Source organism: Idiotropiscis lumnitzeri, chromosome 6, assembly GCF_059441095.1.
Source record: "Idiotropiscis lumnitzeri isolate Australia: NSW breed Sydney's pygmy pipehorse chromosome 6, RoL_Ilum_1.0, whole genome shotgun sequence".
Lineage (NCBI taxonomy): Eukaryota > Metazoa > Chordata > Actinopteri > Syngnathiformes > Syngnathidae > Idiotropiscis > Idiotropiscis lumnitzeri.
In genome coordinates this window covers 15,734,688-15,753,688 of record NC_142396.1, presented here as the reverse complement: position 1 = coordinate 15,753,688, position 19,001 = coordinate 15,734,688, and the positions used below count along the sequence as shown (strand labels likewise).

Here is a 19,001-nt window from a genome sequence, read left to right as displayed (position 1 = left end):
ACAAAGCCTCCTTTCAAAATGTGCCTTTTGATGAAAGGGTGAAGTGTTCCCACACAGATGCTGGGTATGTGAATAGCAGAAGGTCCTTCAGGTCATCGGATGGAGTGCACGTAAAGGGAGGGGCTGGGAGTGCGCGTCTCGCGTTTCCATAGAAACCCAATACAGATGCAACCACCTGGTTGGATGAGCCCAAGATGGGGAGCAGAGAGGGTCCCACTTTAGGTTGTTTACCGTGCAAAGAGAAATCTGTTCGGCATGTTTTGATTCACCAGTACAAAGTGTTTGTAATCTGAAGGGCAGTTTTTGGGCGTGTAAAGAATAACACGGACCACAAACAAACAGCGCGGACCTCACAATGGTTATTCACTAAAGTCAAATGAAGTTCAAGTGCCTTAGCATAACAAATGAATTTGTCCCAAAGGCAAATTAGGTAAGTGTCTAAATTTAACATTTTCACCCGCTGGGGATGAAAATTGTTGCCATCATAATTTGCATATTTGTTTCACATTTTTCAACGACACCATACGTTTAATAAGACAAACCTTATCCGGTTTTCTTGTTTATCCAATCCATAAAACAATTACAATTTTAAAGGCACAATTCAATAATGGAAAAAAATAACTAGAGTAAACCTGAACTTTCTTACATGTTACAATGTTTTACAATTATGGCAACAATGCGGACATTTTTGCCACTCACCCTTTGCAGCCTGCCTCTGGGTGTCTGCCTGGTGAAAAAGGAGAAGAGGAAGGAGAGGAAGAGTGAGACAAACCTGCTACTGACAGTTTGCGCTACCTGATCCACCACTGCCTATGGGAGAGACAGACACACACATGCTTAGAGCAGTGCAGAGGGGAGGGGGCAGCTGAAGAGCAAAGTGAAGTGGTGCCGCCATTCTCCGTTGCCAACGCAACCGACGCTCTTTCAAAGAAATCATCCAATAGCAAACATACGCAATTGTTTTCAGACAAAAGTCACATGACTGCTCTAACGCCACTCCCAAATGGTGAGTTTAGAAGGGAGGGGGAGACAAGCATGGCGCTTGCGGGTGGCATGTAAAGACAAGGGGAGGCGGAAAAAAAAGGGGATTAAACACATTAAAAAAAAGATGATTGTTGAGGACCGAGCTATGCTTGCTAGCAAAACACAAATACTGCAGCTTTAGAATATCATGCTTAATTTGCAGCTAAACATTATGTTCAATGCCAATAGTGCAGAATCAATGACTGCATGTGTGCACGCACACACTTTAATGTTTGGTTAATTTATTCAAACAGCTTCAGTAAAAAAACTAATAAAAACTGAACAGTCAGCATAGAGTTAAAAACGTGTAGGGTGAAGCTATCAAGCCGTTCAGATAAGAAAATCATTGACCGCAACATAAAATTAATCAGCAGGGAAAATCATTGACAACATGTCAACATAAAATTCATCACCTCACACAGTAAAATTAAGTAATGAATGTCTAAAAAATGTCCAGTAGTAAATAATTATTCAAGTTTTGAAGAAGGTTAAGTCATGAAAAACTGTAGATATGATCACTGTTCTTGTGTAAACTTCTGTGACGTTTCAAATTCCAGCCAATTCAAGTCGATTGCTTACTTTTTAAAGAAAGATGGAAAGTAATTTTTTTTTTTTTTTTAACCTGGCCTGTTTGGCTAGTAAATCATGCAGAACGGTGTCTGTGTATTCCTTATCATGCCAGAATACTTTTGCTATGCAACAGGACAGTTTGACATACTCATCGTGTTGTTTGTGTTTGATATTTATTGGAAATGCAGTAAAACAGAACGAGATGGGACAAACAGAGAAAAAACAGAAAACATGGGCAAAAAAAGAACAAAACAAATGATATATAATAGCATAACAAATGGCAAATACTACAGGATAGGACAGGACGGGACAGGCGTGGAGAGTCAGACAATGCGACCACTGTGTGGTAAGCAGTTAGAGCAGGGCAAGTTATGACAATTTGATTGTGATTTCCATTTTGACTTCTCATGATCAAAAAAACACAAAGAAAAATTAGGAACGTGCTGAAGGGCATGGTGTGTGGTTAGAAGTACTTAATAGCAATTAAATAGTGGCCCAACACCAAGCAATTGCTTCGGTGTTTCCCCATTATTGTTATAAGTTTTTAGGTGTGTCTGATACTGATGTTCAGGGACAATCAGGACAGACACTATACTGCCGAGGTGGACATGCAGGCTTATGACCCCTAATTGTGGTGCAACCCCAAATAATTGTTAATATGTATTGACATACAAAATCGTGGCTCTTCATGAGTCAACCCAAGATTCATAGTTTAACCACATACTGATCTCACAGGAAAACATTAAGACGACTACACAACAACCAATATACTTAGTGATCTAATGTTTTGTAAGTCAACAATAACCAACACAAGATAAATTAAGGATGTAGTCTACAGATTGAAGCGAATCCCTCGTCCAGGGAAATCTGCTCAGTTTTATGGTTATTAACAAAGGATCCAATGCAATGCTTACTAAAACACCACACCAACATCAAAAATGTTCATCTATTATAGTTCATTTGACCATATTATAGCCAAATATGATCTATATTTTTAACATCAAAATCAGCAGAAAATATATATATTTGAGGTAATGAGGTAATAAATGAAATGAAAATAAATCATGACAACAACGATAAGGAAGACACAAGAGCAGAGAAGGGTTGTGGAAAGCAATCATCTGAAACAGGCAAATACAAGAGCTGCAGGAATACAATTGTAAGTGAGATGGAAACATAAATGTGCTGTTCTAAGTTTGAGCACACATCAGAGGTTCAAATGCAATTTTATCTTGCTGTTAAAACTGACCCTAATTCTTTTTTAAAGTGAGAATTCTGAGAATTAAGTGACAATTCTGACGCTAAAGTGAGAAATCTGACTTTTATCTTAGATTAAAGTCAGAATTCCCACTTTAAAGTGAGACATCTGAAATATCTCAGAATTCTGAGAAAGTGAGAATTCCCACTTTAAGTTAGAATCCTCATTTTAAAGTCACAATTCTGACTTAATTCACAGAATCTTTACTTTAAAGTGAACTCTGACTTTATGTTCCCACATTTAAAGTCATCATTCTCACTTTAATCTTAGAATTATGAGAATAATAATAAAGTCATAATTCAGACATTTAGGTTCCAAGTCCGAATTTTGACTTTAAAGTGGGAATTCTGAGAATAAAGTCAGAATCCTGTCATTTTTTTAAATTTATTTCTTCACTGGCCCTAATCCTCTTCATACCATATTAGTGTTGTCATAAATGTGAATGGAAATTAACCCCAAGAACCAACCACAGCACTTGTATTATAATCGAGGATGAGAATGACTCTTCTAATACAAACATCCACTCTGACTCATTATAGCACATTTGGACGATTTGTAGGTGGGTGTTATTCTTGCTTGTCCAACCATTGTTTTTAGGAGGCCTACTGAGATGTTTCTAACACTTTTGTGAAGTTGTTTGAGCTACATGAGAAATAGCACAACGCTGTTTATCGGATGTGCCTTAATTAACGCTAATACCTGATACACAAATCTACTTATTAAAACTAGTCTCCAGCGCGACGTGCAACTGCAGCGAATTTCATGAGAGTCCGTTTCAAGTTTTTTCCGAGTTTGAATCGGCAGGTGCACCACTTGTTGCGTCACAGAGCGATGAGCGACAGTCACTAACAGAACGAGACTGGAATGTACTTCATATTAGTGACACACAGCAAGACGCCAAATGGAAGACAATTGGACACAACTTACAAGGAGAAGTCGAGCAGCGGACGTTTAAAAAACACGATTAACAGCCGACTCTTGTTACCCCACGGTGCATGGTTGCCACAACATTCCGGAAATGAATAAATGCGACTTCCGGTTGCTGTTTCAAACTAAAGTATTACAAACTAAAGCACCCACAAGGCTAAAAAATCTGATGTATTAATTCGGGGGCGGTTCGATGGTGGTCCTTGAAATAAATGCAAGCATGAATAATTTTAACTTAAGTCAATACGTACAGATCATACATGCGTTAACAAATTTATTAGACCGCCATAATTTGATGTTCAAACGGTAGTATGTTGAAACTTGTTATTCGAAGTGATTTATAAATTAATGTTCATAATTTTTTATTTACTTACATTGCTGAAGAGAAAAAAAAAATGTTTTTATGTGCATGTCGGATTCATACATAATTAATTTTTGACTTGCCATAAAATTCAATGATCCTGTTCAAATTGTGAGCTACGATTACACTGGTCAACAGCAAATTTTAATCAGAGATAGCTTTATGTATCTAAATGTATTTATGATGCTGATTTAACTCACCGTTTTCAAGCACATTACGATTTTGAGGTATTTCCTTATTTTATTATATTACTGCAGTAAATATCTTACAATATAAAAAATATTATTACTAAAACCTGATGTGTAAGAGGAAATGAAAGATATGGAATTAGTGGGAAATTCCCGATAAACAATTATTCACAATTATTATTTTCAATTACTCTACTAATCTGATTTTTTAAGAAATTTCTTCCTTGATTTAAAAAAAACAAAGCAAAAAACAAAAACAGAACATTATTTCAAATTGCGGAAAAACAAATCAATTATGATTTGGTTTCTGGTTTTGTCCATAAAATGAAAATATTGGGCAAAAATTAGATTAATTAAAAGTAGTTGCCGGCAACTGTCTTTTCTTTATTGATTTTCCACAAAGACAATCAGTGTAGTTCCATGTGGTACAACAGATATTAAAGAATATTTATTGTTGAGAGGCGGATGCAATGCTGAGGGGGGCGCGTGTGACCCTAGGGAACATGCTTTTTTTCCCACCGTACTACAATAAAGTGTAATTGCACATTTACTCCAGTAGTTGGCAGTGGCGCTCTCCTTGGCCATTATGCTCAGCGAGTATTAACTCTACGGTGTAGGTTTGTTTGGCAACAAAAATGCTATTATTCATATTTGCGGGGGAGAGTGGGTAGTGGCGGTGGGCATGAATTGTTTTCTTCTGGCTAGGGAGGGCGTAACAGAAAATAATTGAGAAGCACTGCACGAGACACATCTCAATGATGATATCTAATGGTAATTTTCCAGTCCACTGAAAAGCACATCATGATGCTGGATGGTCTCTAGTCATTTGAATGTCAGGTTGTCTATGTACAAAAACAACAAAACAGTTGTAACATTCCCAGAGTGTTTTATTAACTTTAGTTATTAACGCTGGAGTATTTTTTTTTTCTTTACTTCAGAATCGGTTTTGTTTTTAGCAGTGCAATTTCATAATTCATATAACTGGTACAAATAGGACAACTACTTACTTGCATTGCAACATCCAGGAAATTTTTACTTAGTTGTGAATGTCAACAGAAATTAAGTTCATCTTGCTGAGAATGGAATGCTCCTCCCGAAGGGAACTTGTAATCTTGCATTTACATTACTTTACAAACATGTCCCAAACCTGCCTCAACTCATACTATTGGTATTTCCAGGTATTCCAAGGTAGAGTTCCTGAAAAAAAATGACTCATCTGCAGTCAAAACAAAGACGTTTCCTTAGGCGAAAACACATTCCATCAATTTTCAAGGCATGAGCGAAGAGTGTGTTGCTTGTCCAAAAATTTCTCTCCACAGTATTCCATTGAGTCTGTTTGCTCAATTTACAATCAACATTCTAGCTATATGTTGGTTGCAAATGGGACGTGTTCATTGACAAGTTACAATAAATTTGGCCTTTCTGAGGATATTAAGGGCCACATGCAACCAAAATTCTCATTTTTCACATGGCGGAGCATTCACACAAACACCCTGAGCACTCCTAGGACCACGGTGAGCAAAATCAGACATGAACATGGCGGCCAAATCAGTATCACAACTGTCCAAAACCTGAGATCATAACATGTTACACGATGTAGATATGCCACAAAAATTCAAACCAGCTGGATATCATCATTTTATAGAGATTTGTGACATGAATGAAATGAGCCCTATGTTCTGAAAATTAGTTAATGCCATATTTTATGTTGTGAATCAGCCTTCACTGACTTGTCCAGTCATCAATATATGTAAATAGGTTTGTACGAATCAAGTGCTAATAAATTTGTGCTGCAATATTTGCTTTTCTAATATCAAAACTATGATCAAGTGGAGACTGGAGAATCACAATATGTGAATATAAAAGGAGTAAAAAAGGACACTTAAATGTTGAATAATGTTATTACTTGTTTTTATTATTCAGTAATTGTTGAGATGTTTAACTTCTTAGATAATACATCAATAAAGAGTTCAAGGAAATTGGAACCTTTTCTAAAATTCCTACTTTTTAAATGATGCAAAACATTAAGTCAAAATATTTTGTTGTAAATGTGAATTAGTACATAGATCAACTTAAGTTGTCAGATCATATACATAAAACAGAATTTAAAAGCAGGACAAAGTGACCTCAATTTCATAACTCACTGTAGATTCTTTGGTTAAATGTTATCACAGATGTGCACCAATACCATTTGACATACTGCATTGCTAAGCCAATCACCAGGGCTTGCAGTGATGACTAACACAAACTTGTATACCGTATGTCACTGGTCGCTGTTAATTTTTTTTTTTAAATAAATTAATGATAATTGACTCACAGAGTGAAACAAGTTTCAACTCACCTTTTGTAAAAATGTATCTGAAGCACATGGAAGCGATGAGGTCGTGTGTGACAATAATTACATGGCATCGTCCTCCTCGTCCTTCCAACGCCTTGTGCTGGACCACCTAAAGAACATCACATTTAAAAAAAGGTACATTAGGACCGACATTTAGTATACTAAAATAGTCGACGCGTCCAGCCATTTTCAACAGACAGCCTATCCTGTTGATGGTGGTGGAACTTTTTTTCCCCCTTGGAGTATGGGGGGGCAAGGATATTTCAGTGGGTCTGCACAAACAAAATATCTTGTTTTTTATTTTTTACAAAATTTGTCAGAAAACGCTGATAAAAAAAAGTCATTAAATGTTCCCTACCGGGGACGGAGGAAATTTGAAAAAAAAATCCCAGAAAAAAAAAAGCGGAAAATACCCAAAAAGTCAATTACCTGGTCTGGCCAGTGTCCCTGTGGTCCCCGCTGTCGCTCCGCCAGTGGGTTGTGGGCAGCTGAAGCCTATCTGAGCTGGCTCCAGGTGAGAGACTACAAGCTGAACTGATCCAAAAACAATCCATAGCAAATACAGTATAGCCCGACTGCCATTCTCTCGTATTCACACCGACCTGAAACGAAAACAGTTTGACAATGAAAATCTGCTTTAAACCATTTATTTGGACTAGGAGTGTACCACGCATCTAAAACAAATTTCAGTGTAAATGTTGATTTGCCTTTGAAAAATCACCCAATTAAAGATCTCTGGGGGGGGGCTTTGCTTAGCTGCCCACTTGTCCAGTGTATGCACTCTGTATATGCATGACGGTGAAAGAGACTTCAATCTTATTTTTGATATATATTACACTTGGTCACATTTGTTTGTTATTGAGTCAAATACTTACTAATTGACACATTTAATTGATGTGTAACAAGTGAAATACACCCACTGGCCTTGTTTGCGTTTGCTTTAAACAGTGGAATATCACGGGGCAGTGACTATGTCTGCAATGGTTTTGTCAATGGTATTTAAAAATGAAGAGTTTCAGTTTTTATGATACAGTCTAGTAAAGTGGACCCCCATTTAGTTGTGGGGGATATAGGCCAGCCGTGAATAGTCAAAAACAGTGCATAATTGACATCCATCCATTTCAATGCATTGGAAAATTAATTCCCCCAAAATTCTTCCAAAACGCAGCTATCTTCGGACAGTAGGCGGGGGACACCCTGAACTGGTTGCCAGCCAGTTGTAGGGCACACAGAGACAAACAACCATCCGCGCTCACACTCATACCTAGGGGCAATTTAGAGTGTTCAATCGACTTTCTTTCTATCCTAATTTCTTGTTGCATGATCACAGAAAACAGAGCCACAACCAAATAGGTAAACAATGAATCGATTAAATTACAAGTATTCTGAAGCAATGGAAAGAGTTGATGGAAAAGATGCACCTTGTTATGCAAGAGCAAGTGTCATGGCTGAATGGCAATGAGCCAACACATGTTCACATACTGTACTTCAAACATGCCTGTTCCTAACATGTTTACAAGCCTTAATCCACACTGTAGAAGGAAGCCTCAAACATGTACATCCAACGGCATGTTTTTCGCCCACTACTTGAATCCTGGGAATAATATAAGTGGTCGCTGCCTGAAAAATATCCATTCCTGAAAGACATGCTAATAATCTTACAAAACACAGTACATCTAGTTTTTTATTTAGAAGGATTACTACTCATCATATGGCTTTGATGATGTCACAGAATGTGTGCTTGTCTTGTTACAATATAATGATATCATGGCTATGATGCCATCAAACATAGTATTGGGAGAATATCTTGTGTTGAAATGCATTACCCTATAAGAAAAGTAATTCACCCACATAATAAGTATAAGAACTTGGTGAATCTCAATGACCTTTTCCCCTGAAAGAAGAAACTGCCAATCATGTTACCGGATAAGGTTAGGTTAGCAAATTGTTTCAGTGGGCTTTGGTCTGAATAGCATTCTCTCAATTGTTTATACACACCAAATATAATTGTCTCTCAGCTACTGGAAGTCATTCTTGGTGGATTTACTCCCAACTGCTGAGTAAATAATGGTAATGTTCATCCATGTAAACTCATTAAATACAATGCCAATATGAATGCATAAAATAGAATTGTGTTTATATACTTAGTTACATGGGCCCTGACTGTACTCATGTTAGTTATTTTTTCTGTTTATTTCATTCTCAACTTCTCAATTTATTGATGCATGGATAGTTTGGTTTACATGCTACATCCAATGCTGCTGACTATTTCTGCCGCTGTTCACATTCACTGCAGTCATGCACTCCTCCATTGAACTGGGCAAAATTAATCAACATTTAATAGCGATTTCTATTTGGCTTCTCACAATCTTAAAATTATGTTAATCAAAGAAAAACTATTTATGTACAGAAGGGCGTACTGCATTTACAAGTTCTCAGCGTTGAGAAAGTATCCCGAATGTTGCTTGTGCAGCAAGCGTGTGACGTGTATGTGATTCTGCCGGCCCTGAGCATGCTTTAAACTGCTGAATGACACGCCGTTGTTGGAGTTTACTGTAACCAAAACACACAAAAAAAAATTCCACACAATGTATTGTTAAATACAAGATAAGTTGCACTAAAAAAGGTGCTTATGCTAAAGACAATATAAAAGCCAATTGAGATGCTAACCGGAAATAGTACCTCGATGTCCGTGAGTGATATTCCTTCAAATAACGAATATTCATGCACAAACGCTATGGGAACGTATGTACACAGGTAAAGCCATCATACTTAAAGGCACATATTCTTCCCAATCTATGAAAAACGTGCTATGTGTCAATAGAGCTCAATAGCAACTTTATGTGTACGCCATGCATGCAGGCACCACCGTACCCCTAACAGGCCAATGCGTACACAACAGGAACAGCGGGTATTTATTTTTATTTGTTCTTGGCATCCCAAGTTAGCCCAGTAAGTCCCCAGACTTGTGAAAATAAATGTAGAATAAAATCAGACACAAATAAATATGATAAAGAGAAAAGGGAGATGCTTTTTCATGCTGTGAATGTATGCAGATATGCAAGGCCGTCAGCAAAGGTCTGGATGCAGCAGAATGAAAATGCAAGTGGCTTGAATGTTCATAGTCATTGTGTACGTAACAAAAAGAATGGGCATGAGAATATGATGCTACTTTTGAGAAGTTGAGTTTTAGTAGATAAAATCAAAATCATTGACTCGTCATTTCATAAATTGTTATTTTCAATCAGCTGCGATTGGCTGGCAACCAGTTCACGGTGTACTCTGTCTGCCGCCTGAATGCATGAACAACAATCCAGTTAATCACAATTATTTTTTTTCCATAATGACACAGCCCTAGTCTGCCATTCACATCCGCATACTGTATAGTATTTATTATTTATGTGGAGTTGCCATATATACTGCTGCTCTATTTCTGCTCCCTCACATTGCTTGATGTTTTATGTTCGAAGTTGTGTACAGCACTTTGTCCGTTGTGTTTTTTTTAAGGGCTCGCTCGCTCTTTCTCTCTCTCTCTCTCGCTCTCTCTCTCTCCATATATATATATATATATATATATATATATATATATATGTATATATATATATTTATATATATATATATATATATATATATATATATATATATATAAAATATTACTGAGGTAATGCAAGCATGGAGGCGCTTTAAAAAGACAGGACGGACAGGGACGTAGGACGATTATCAGGTCGCGGATTTGGGACAGACTGGCAAACAGATAAATAGAAAGATAAACTTAAAATGTAACACTGACAATCAACTATTTGCGAGTTTTCCAAACTTCAGAGACTGTCCGGCAAAGTTTTTCTGGGGTGGATGTACTAATGTTAATAATACTGTAATGTGCTGACGTCACCTCACAGTGGGGATCTGATGACAATTCAACAGCAATATGACATCAACATCATATGTCATATTGACAATTACATTGCCACTTTCCTTGGATTGATTTGTCCTCTACCTTTTTATGATATTTTCTGTATTTGTGGGAAAATGCCAGCGTGTGCTAGCTATCGAGCAACAAGCTTTGCTGACCACTAATGTGGATAAACACGTTGCTCCCGAGTCGCTCATAATCACCATGGCAGCGAATGGATAGCACATTAATTTACTGTAATGACAAAAATGTGCATAGTAGCAAAACATTGTGTCACATTAAGGTTTTAAAGTAAGTGTTCTATTTTGATTGTCCTACAAAAAATGTAATTAAATGAAACATTAATTGCATTTTATTTTTGTCTCCAAGGTTGATGCAAAAACCACCCTGGAGTATACACCCAGTCACAAGAAAATCTGCTTACATCTCTCTGGTAATACCAAAAAAACGTTGCGAAGTTTTCTGCAATCAATCACCGTCGGCCTTCAGGAAACCCCATTAAGTTGCCGCCCCTGCCAGCAGAGTGTCCTCCGACATAAGAGCGAGCCTAAAAACAAACCTGCTCGGCAAGCTGCCTTGAAACCTGTCTCTGTGGCCCCTCATTTAACCAAACTGCGGTATAACGTCCCAGAAAAGGGTGTTCATTTACCAAGGACTACTAAATTGAAGAGTAGTGTAAGGGAGTGTAAGGTATATCAACAAAACATCCGCCCATCGATACATCGGGCTCCCAAGAACATTAGGGAAACTTGCACACTATCAATGGCCATTGGCCCTCAAATAACCAAACTGGATGTTAAAGCCAATCAGCAGAATGCCCCACCACCAATCTACAAGAACGCTCGAGGCACTCAGCAAATTCTATTTCAAACCATCACCTTGGACTTTGACAAATCCAAAGGGAATCGACCCAACCAACAGCAGAGTACACGCCCGCCAAAGACACATATTCAGAAAACCAATCTCCAGTGTAGTTCATATGAGAGGATTATCCATCCACCAATCCACAGTGAGGTACGAAAAATCGGTCAGGACATTCCACAATCCTTTCCCGTGGTCCCTTACATCACACAAGTGCAGTCCAGGCCCCATCAGCAGAAGAAAAACAACCTGGAATGCCGGCACAATCAACACCGTGTCCGTCCACCAATCCGCAAGGATTGTAAACACAATCATCAAGAAATCTCAAAGGGCCTTCAGATAACCCAACTGGAATATCCGAATAGGCACACTATGCACCCAATCCACAGGTACGATAAAGACATTCAACAAGCTTCTTCTGTACGACCCATCACCTTGGTCCCTGATATATCCCAACTGCGGTGTAGCTCCTATCAGCATGGTGTCCGCCGACCAACTGACAAGTCCAATAAAGTTACTCATAAAGATATTCCTGAAGCCATCTGCATGGGTCTGCAGAAAACCGATTTCAAGTCCAACACAGATCATACATTTGTCCACACATCAGTCCAAAAGGATACTTGTGACACTTGCTCTCACTTCACACGAGTGGAATTTTGTCCTAATCCGAAGAGTAGTCATAAAGTCCACAAGAGTATGAAACACAATCGGCCAGTTGACCCAAAACCCATTTCTATGTGCCTTCAGATAACCCCACTCTAGTGTGGTCTGCAAGCTGTTCATCCAACAATTCATAAGGATGCACAACTCATTAAACTGTACAATTAGGAGGAGGCCACTAAAGCCACGACTATTCTGTGCAAAGGTTCAAGCTGGTACCCCACAACAACCTTGGATTTGTAGTTTTCCGTGAAGCTTTTGGACTCCACTGGACTTCACTCAGGTTTATCTGAGAGCTCTTATCCGCTCTGTTGGTTGTTTGTCAATGGGATTGTCATTGATTGTCCAGCCAAGGACCGTACACGTTTTTAAATCTGTCTTGAGATGACGAGAGGCAGTACAAGAGGTCAAAATCCCTAGAAAGCAATTTAATCTACAGTACAGTATCTTCTGATGACAGATTGACAAAGATGCTTGAAGTAGCTGGGCTTAAATTTTACAGAAACTACTCCCAGTCTACATCTGCAGCAGTATTAGCTATATTTTATTTTTTACATGTTATTCTTTATTTGTGATGGTGTTGATTATTTTCCTGACACAGATTATCTGTTCTGCAACTGCATGAGCATTACCTGATAAGAGAATAAGTATAAGTGAAATGAAATTTAAACAAAAATAATTAAAAAAAAATGTCTCTTGATAAAAGTCCATAGAGGTTTTACTCTTATAAGTCAAGGCTTGGAAAAGAATTAAGGGCAAGCATAAGGGGTAAGTGTGAGCATGGCGGCATGTGAGGGTGGCTAAACCTTCCACATCATCGATTCTCAAGGCGTACTCCGAGGGGTTTGTGAGATTTTAAATTATATTGAAAAGGTAACACCAATTAAAACAAAAAAGCATGAGCAGTTGCCTCCCATACACCAAAAATAACAAAGCTCTCATTGAAGTATAAGGAGCTAGACAGTCCGTCCCGGGGGTGGAACGGTCTGTCCCTAACAGTGTTTTATATATAGGTGTTTTACGATTATTATTAGAATTTTTTTCCAGTTTTGGCTTTTATTTAAAATTAAGTTAATGATTTCTTCTTGAGAACAGGTCTGCACTATGACCCCTGAAGGTGACTTTGTAAGTAATTATTTTATTTTTCCATTATTTACGTGCAAAATATTTACTATATATCTATAGATATAGATATATAGAAAGGGTGAGAGAGAGAGAGAGAGAGAGAAACTTGCTTCCAATTGAGCCCCTCATACACTTGCTCGCAACATGTACTCCATGTATGACAATGTCTAAACTGAGGTCTTACATGATCTTTTACAGTATCAACGATTTTTCTATAGTAATATATACCTGGATATAAAAGTCCCAAGACTGAGAGGGGCCCTGAGAAAATATTTTTAATTCACGGCAACTGACATGACTTGCACACTCCTACAGACTTATAACCATGCAGTGAGACTATAGTCACTCCTTTTTCATTGACCAAGTATAACATCTTACCCATGATCTTGGCTTGGAATACATGTGTATTGCTATTTACCAACAACTACTTTAGCAACCGAAAGCATGAACTCATTTCTTGTCTCTGTCTTTTTTTTCCCCTAAACCAGCAGTAATGTATCGTTTAGACATAGTGCCCCCAAGTGGCACATAAGGCTATCACATCACGAGTCACCAATATGTACAAACAGAAACAGTTAAACCAATCTATTTTTTTTTAACCGTAAACCTGAGTCACAATTTGTTCATTCATATTGTGTAATATAATTCGCGCAAAATATAAATATTTCAAGTAAAATAAGAAGTCCTTAAAACAAAACGGCACCAATACTTTCTTACCATTGCTGCACAACATTTTTTTTTTTAGTTCTGTAGTCATTCATTTCTATTGCGAGGTCATGTTACGAAATGCAACAGTGTAACAAGTCGGCAAAACGGTGACGTGAGTTGAAATTTTTTTTCTTTTTTTACCCTTTGCAGTTGGACCTCAGGCATAAAAAAACAAAACAAAAAACAACAAATAAAAAACGTTCATTGTCACCAGTGACATTTCAATAAAGCAGATCAATAATATATATCCAATCCAGATTTAAGAATGCTGCTAATTCTGGTGTCTCATTCTGAAGGTACTTGAAGCTGCCGTTCTGTCCAGGATCTTTCACAATTAACTTTTGTTGCCAGGCTGTACACATCCATCTCTAAACTGAAAGACAGAGAGATGTAATCTAATTAAATTCAAGCACAATTTAAGAAATTTGCAATCACTTTTTGTCATTTTCATTGTCATTCACATTAGATTGCAGGTAGCAGCAGACGGTCATTTTCACAGGACTGTTTATTGCATCTCTTCATTGAATGGGAATAGTGCTCAACTACTTCAGAGAAGTGTCCCAAAAACTGTTGATTTCATTTAAATAAAGGATCACACTTATGTACGGTACAAATTAAATGAGTCATACACCTGATCAGGTTTTCCAATTCTTTTTAACATAATTTTTCCGATTGAGTCATATTAGAGATCACATTTATGGTGGAAAATGTAGAGGTGTTTTTTTTTTTTTTGTATCACTTTTATTCTCAAAACCTGGCATTTGAACAGAGTCTGTGCTGCACAGTTGAAATTTAATGGTGTCGGCATTGAGGAGGTGTTCAAAGTGTTCTCAAGTGAAGGTCAGCAGTGCCCAGTCTCCACTGTACAGTTTTCATGGTGCACTGCTTCCCCCTCCTGAGACGGCGAATGATGGACCAGAATGTTGTAAAAAAATAAAAGTTGAAAAAGACATGAAACACTTTTTACAAATTATAATAATAATGGTTTACCGGGAATCCTTGCGCCGTCCTCCCAAGCTACTGGGTTTATATGGACAGGGAATGCTTAAAGGCGATAGCTGGCCAGGGTCATTTATCCTTGTCAACTGTTGCGTCAATGGCAGGCCAGTTTGCGCAGTGCTTGTAGCCTTCACAACTTTGTATCCTTCGCTGCAGGAATGAAGCTTGCGTTCTGAATTGTGCGAGTTGATCCGAATCCTATGTGCCCGGATGCCTATGGGCTTCTTCGTAGCAGTGGATGATTTGGAACTTAGAGGAGGACAAGGCAAATGTGTGTTGTCCCAGGAAAGAGGAGCCACATCAGTTGACATGGATTTAAGCTCATCTGAAAATTATATGCAAGAAAATGGGAACAATTAGGCAGGCTCAGTAAGTCACCTTTTACAACTTCTAATGCTTTTATTATTTAAAAAATGCTTGAACGTTTGAATCAGAATATTCAGAGTCTTTTTACCTGTACATACAGCCTTGAAAGATGAATTAGATGGACTTGTGTCTTGGATATCCTCACAATGTTCTTCATCACAACTGTCGCTGTTCATACTGTCAAATCTCTCCCCTTCATCATCATTGGCCTCTTCATCCTCACTGCCATGTCGAACAACCAGTACCTGTGGTAGTCTATCTCTTTGTATTTCTTCAAGATGCCTAGAAAACGTACATACATCATCAATTAGAATGTATACAGTAGAACTGTGAGGCAGACGGGCCAACTTTAGCTGAACCCACCCATTGTAGATAAAGCTTTTCCTCATTAGGGTCATAGGTAACCGTCGCCAATGCCAGGTGACGGGCGACGGGTGCGGTATACTTAATCGCAAGACACATACAGACAAACTATTTCAACTCACATTTACACCCACAGACAATTTAGTGTCTTTACAATTTTGTTTCTTCAATTAATCATGCATGGTTTGAGAATGTAGGAGGAAGCTAGAGCCCCTGGTGAAAACCTTGGCAAACAGCAGGAAAAGATGGAAACTCCTCACAGAAAGGACAGAATGTAGATTGGAATCCAGGAAAACTCGCCTAAATGATTAATTTATTGATTAAAATTGTACCTTTCTATAATTTAGTATATTCACCAGGTGTGAGACTCATTGATTATGATTAACTAATTATAGATAAATTCTCCATAAAAAAATAACACATTTTAATCGCAGTTAGACTTTCAAACAACGTAACCTTTGTTCGAAACAATGCGCAACATTTCTAAGTGAACTCTTAGCTCGTACACTCATTACACCGGGGATATCAAACTCACTTTCGTCACGGACCACAACATAGTTATGTATGATCACCTCATATTACATATTGCTGGTATTGGGCTGGAACCTTCTATGTCACAATTTGATACATTTTAAACTTTTCATAAATATATAGTACTGGTCAGTCCACGTGTGGACACATTTGCAAATTACTGACTAAGCTAAAGTGTTGAAAATGGTTTGTTCTCTTTGATGCTACAAAGTTAATGGTTGAACAAACATGCTGTTTTTGGGGTCTCCTGAAAAGTGAAAGGGTTCCGCCCGATGCCAGCAATAAAAGTGAAATAAAGTGAACCTGTAAATTGTAAATTTGGGTATTTTAGCAAGAAAGATAATGGTCGATGCACACATTTTTTTTTCGTGGTCCACATGAAATGACGTGGCAGGCCGGATCTGACCCCCGGGCCTTGAGTTTGACACAGTTGCATTAGACTGATGGACACGTGATGCGCTGGCGGCTTTGTTTTGCTGTTGCATTATTGTGTCCGTGAACAGAGAGTCCATAAGTTAAAATATGGACTTTATTTATCACTTTCCAAGAGTTAAAAACTTCATGCAACAAAAATTCACAAATTATCCATAGTCATTACAAAGCAGTCAAAAACCTGTATGCCCTTCCCGGTCAATACAAGTCCAATCTTTCTTTCTTATATACTCTTTGTGACAGGGCTAGCCAGTGCTCATCATAAGTAATGCACACAAACATTTGACTTATATCTGGCTCCTATAACCGTGTTGCTATGACTGATGTGTGGCAAATTTGCATGACCGCAACCGACATTCCATTGCAGATAATGCAGCAAAAATATTTGCCAATAGTCAAAAGGAGGATGAGGAGGAATTGGATGAAGGAGAAAAAAGTAGTCACGCATTACCGCTGGTGCTGGTGGCCAGCTTTTTTTATAGCTAGCTAAGGGTGGCAATGATGCGCGAAAATTATTTGCCAACCAACAAGAAAGTGATAATTGTCATTAATTTATTTAAGCAAGTGCCACCCCGAATATTTATTCAAAGTTCCATAAATGTACACAGTCAGCTGCTAAAATGAGCTATTGTTTCCATTTAATAAAGAGTGGGCTGTATACCTGCTGTGTTTTTCCCTCCAAGTTCTCAGTTCAGCAAGCACGTCACCAGTCTCTTTCCCATCACTGTCGTTAGAGTGTTCTGGTCCATGAATGGGCAAGTCAAGTGGGGTAAAAACAGACATACAGGGTGTTGTCTGTGAGGAAAAACAAATACATAGACAGTGAATCATAAGTAAGCAGACAATAATGAAGGGGAAAAAAAGGAGAGCATGACAGTAGAAGCTCCGCATTAGCACAAATATAAACTAAACTAATACGAGATATGTATGAAAATGGTACTCTTCCCAAATAATGAAGTTGCAGTGCAGTCGGATCCCATGTTAAAATGTACTTTCACAACAAAGTGAAATAAACCTTTAGTTCATGCCACCTACCCTCAACTTTTCACGCCTTGCTCGTATCGCCCTGACAGGGTTTCCACAGAAGACAATCTTACCCGCTCCTGCAAAGGGAATGTATCCCGAATACAAATATTTCAATATTTAAGTCCTGTTTTTTGTGTATTTTTTGTTAAGAGTGTGTCAATACTAGAAAGGGATCCAGAACAGAAATAAACACATTCATAACAGAAAAAGAACATATAAAAATAGACTGTAGTAAGTAAACATTCATGTGAAGGATCAGAATATATAACCATGCGTCAGGACGCTGCTGTCTTCTTCGACTTCATTTAAGTGTGAATCCACAGAACCAGGTGTGGACACTGGAGAGGAAAGAAACCCAGATGAACTTGCTGAAATAGGTCTGGATCCAGTTGTGCTTGCTGATGAAAGGGACCGGAAGCTAGAGGTGGGGCGCTTGGCTGAGCTGGGCCGGCTATCTGCACGGTTTTCTTCCACTTCTAAAAATGATAAGTGTGTCATGAAAACAACTCTAAACAATAGGTCAGTCCACAACAAAAACATAAGCATACGGTCTTCGGTCGATGCCGGGGAGGGGTCCCTGAGGCAGTTTCGGAGAATAGCCCAGTCTTCCCAAGTGGTACTACTCGAGCCCAACTTGCCATCTTCCACTCTTGCATTGTCAAGGTAACGCAGTTGTGGAACCAACTCCCTGACTGCATCCCAATAATTGTAATTAACCTGATGGAGTGAACAAAGAAAAGTAGGCAAAGTAAATTAATCTGTCTGCATTTTGAAGGCTTACAGATGGCACCGCGACAACAGAATTATTTAAATGATAACATCGATCCTCATTAAGTTTGAATTGAACATTTCTCATCTTCCACCAAACTGGACGCCATGCCAAAAAAAAAAAAAAAAAGAGGGAATAACGAGTAGAGGGACGATAAAAGCAATGAGAGAATGTGCGGCTTAGGGAAAGAGGAAGTGAGTGGTTGTTTGTTTGTAGATTGCAAAGAGAGTTTGGCAAACTCAAGTTGCCAAGTCAAACCCTCAGCCTCTACAAAGCGCAGGCCTAATACATATTCAGCTCAGCATTTCCCTTCATTGCCCTAGTTTCTTAATTAATTCTCTGCTGGTGAGCACAAATAAACTCTTTTACAGTGGCCCTGAACTTTCCATACCGTTATAAATCAGCAAAAGGTGGAGACCAGGGTTCTGCAGTGACTGACCATTGAAGAGATCCAAGAGGCACCATTATACCACCCCAATTCCAAAGAAGTTAAAACGAAAATGATATTTAAATACTTTCCAACCGGTATTCTATAGACCAGGGGTCTCAATCTCGCGGCCCGCGGATGATAGTTTGCGGCCCC

The 19,001-nt window shown here is 38.4% G+C and overlaps 2 protein-coding genes across 5 annotated transcripts in view; both read right to left on the bottom strand.

Annotated features, from left to right (window-relative positions):
* rassf7a (Ras association domain family member 7a) overlaps window positions 1-3,920 on the bottom strand; it is a 38,286-nt gene extending 34,366 nt beyond the window's left edge. Inside the window, exon 1 of the mRNA XM_088299115.1 lies at window positions 3,779-3,920. The gene's annotated coding sequence lies outside the window, so the exon portion shown is untranslated. The remainder of the gene's footprint in view (window positions 1-3,778) is intronic.
* A 9,543-nt stretch (window positions 3,921-13,463) lies between these two features.
* The window catches only part of lrrc56 (leucine rich repeat containing 56), an 11,509-nt gene continuing 5,971 nt past the window's right edge, over window positions 13,464-19,001 (bottom strand). For 3 of the 4 annotated variants that reach the window (XM_088297638.1, XM_088297639.1, XM_088297636.1), the window contains exons 6-11: window positions 17,919-18,366; window positions 17,659-17,726; window positions 17,285-17,418; window positions 15,386-15,579; window positions 14,923-15,256; window positions 13,464-14,305 (exon numbers count right to left, since the gene is read on the bottom strand). In XM_088297638.1, the coding sequence (XP_088153764.1) occupies window positions 14,218-14,305; window positions 14,923-15,256; window positions 15,386-15,579; window positions 17,285-17,418; window positions 17,659-17,726; window positions 17,919-18,366 (1,266 nt within the window). In that variant the 3' untranslated portion in view covers window positions 13,464-14,217. The remainder of the gene's footprint in view (window positions 14,306-14,922; window positions 15,257-15,385; window positions 15,580-17,284; window positions 17,419-17,658; window positions 17,727-17,918; window positions 18,367-19,001) is intronic. The other variant, XM_088297637.1, reaches the window with a different exon arrangement.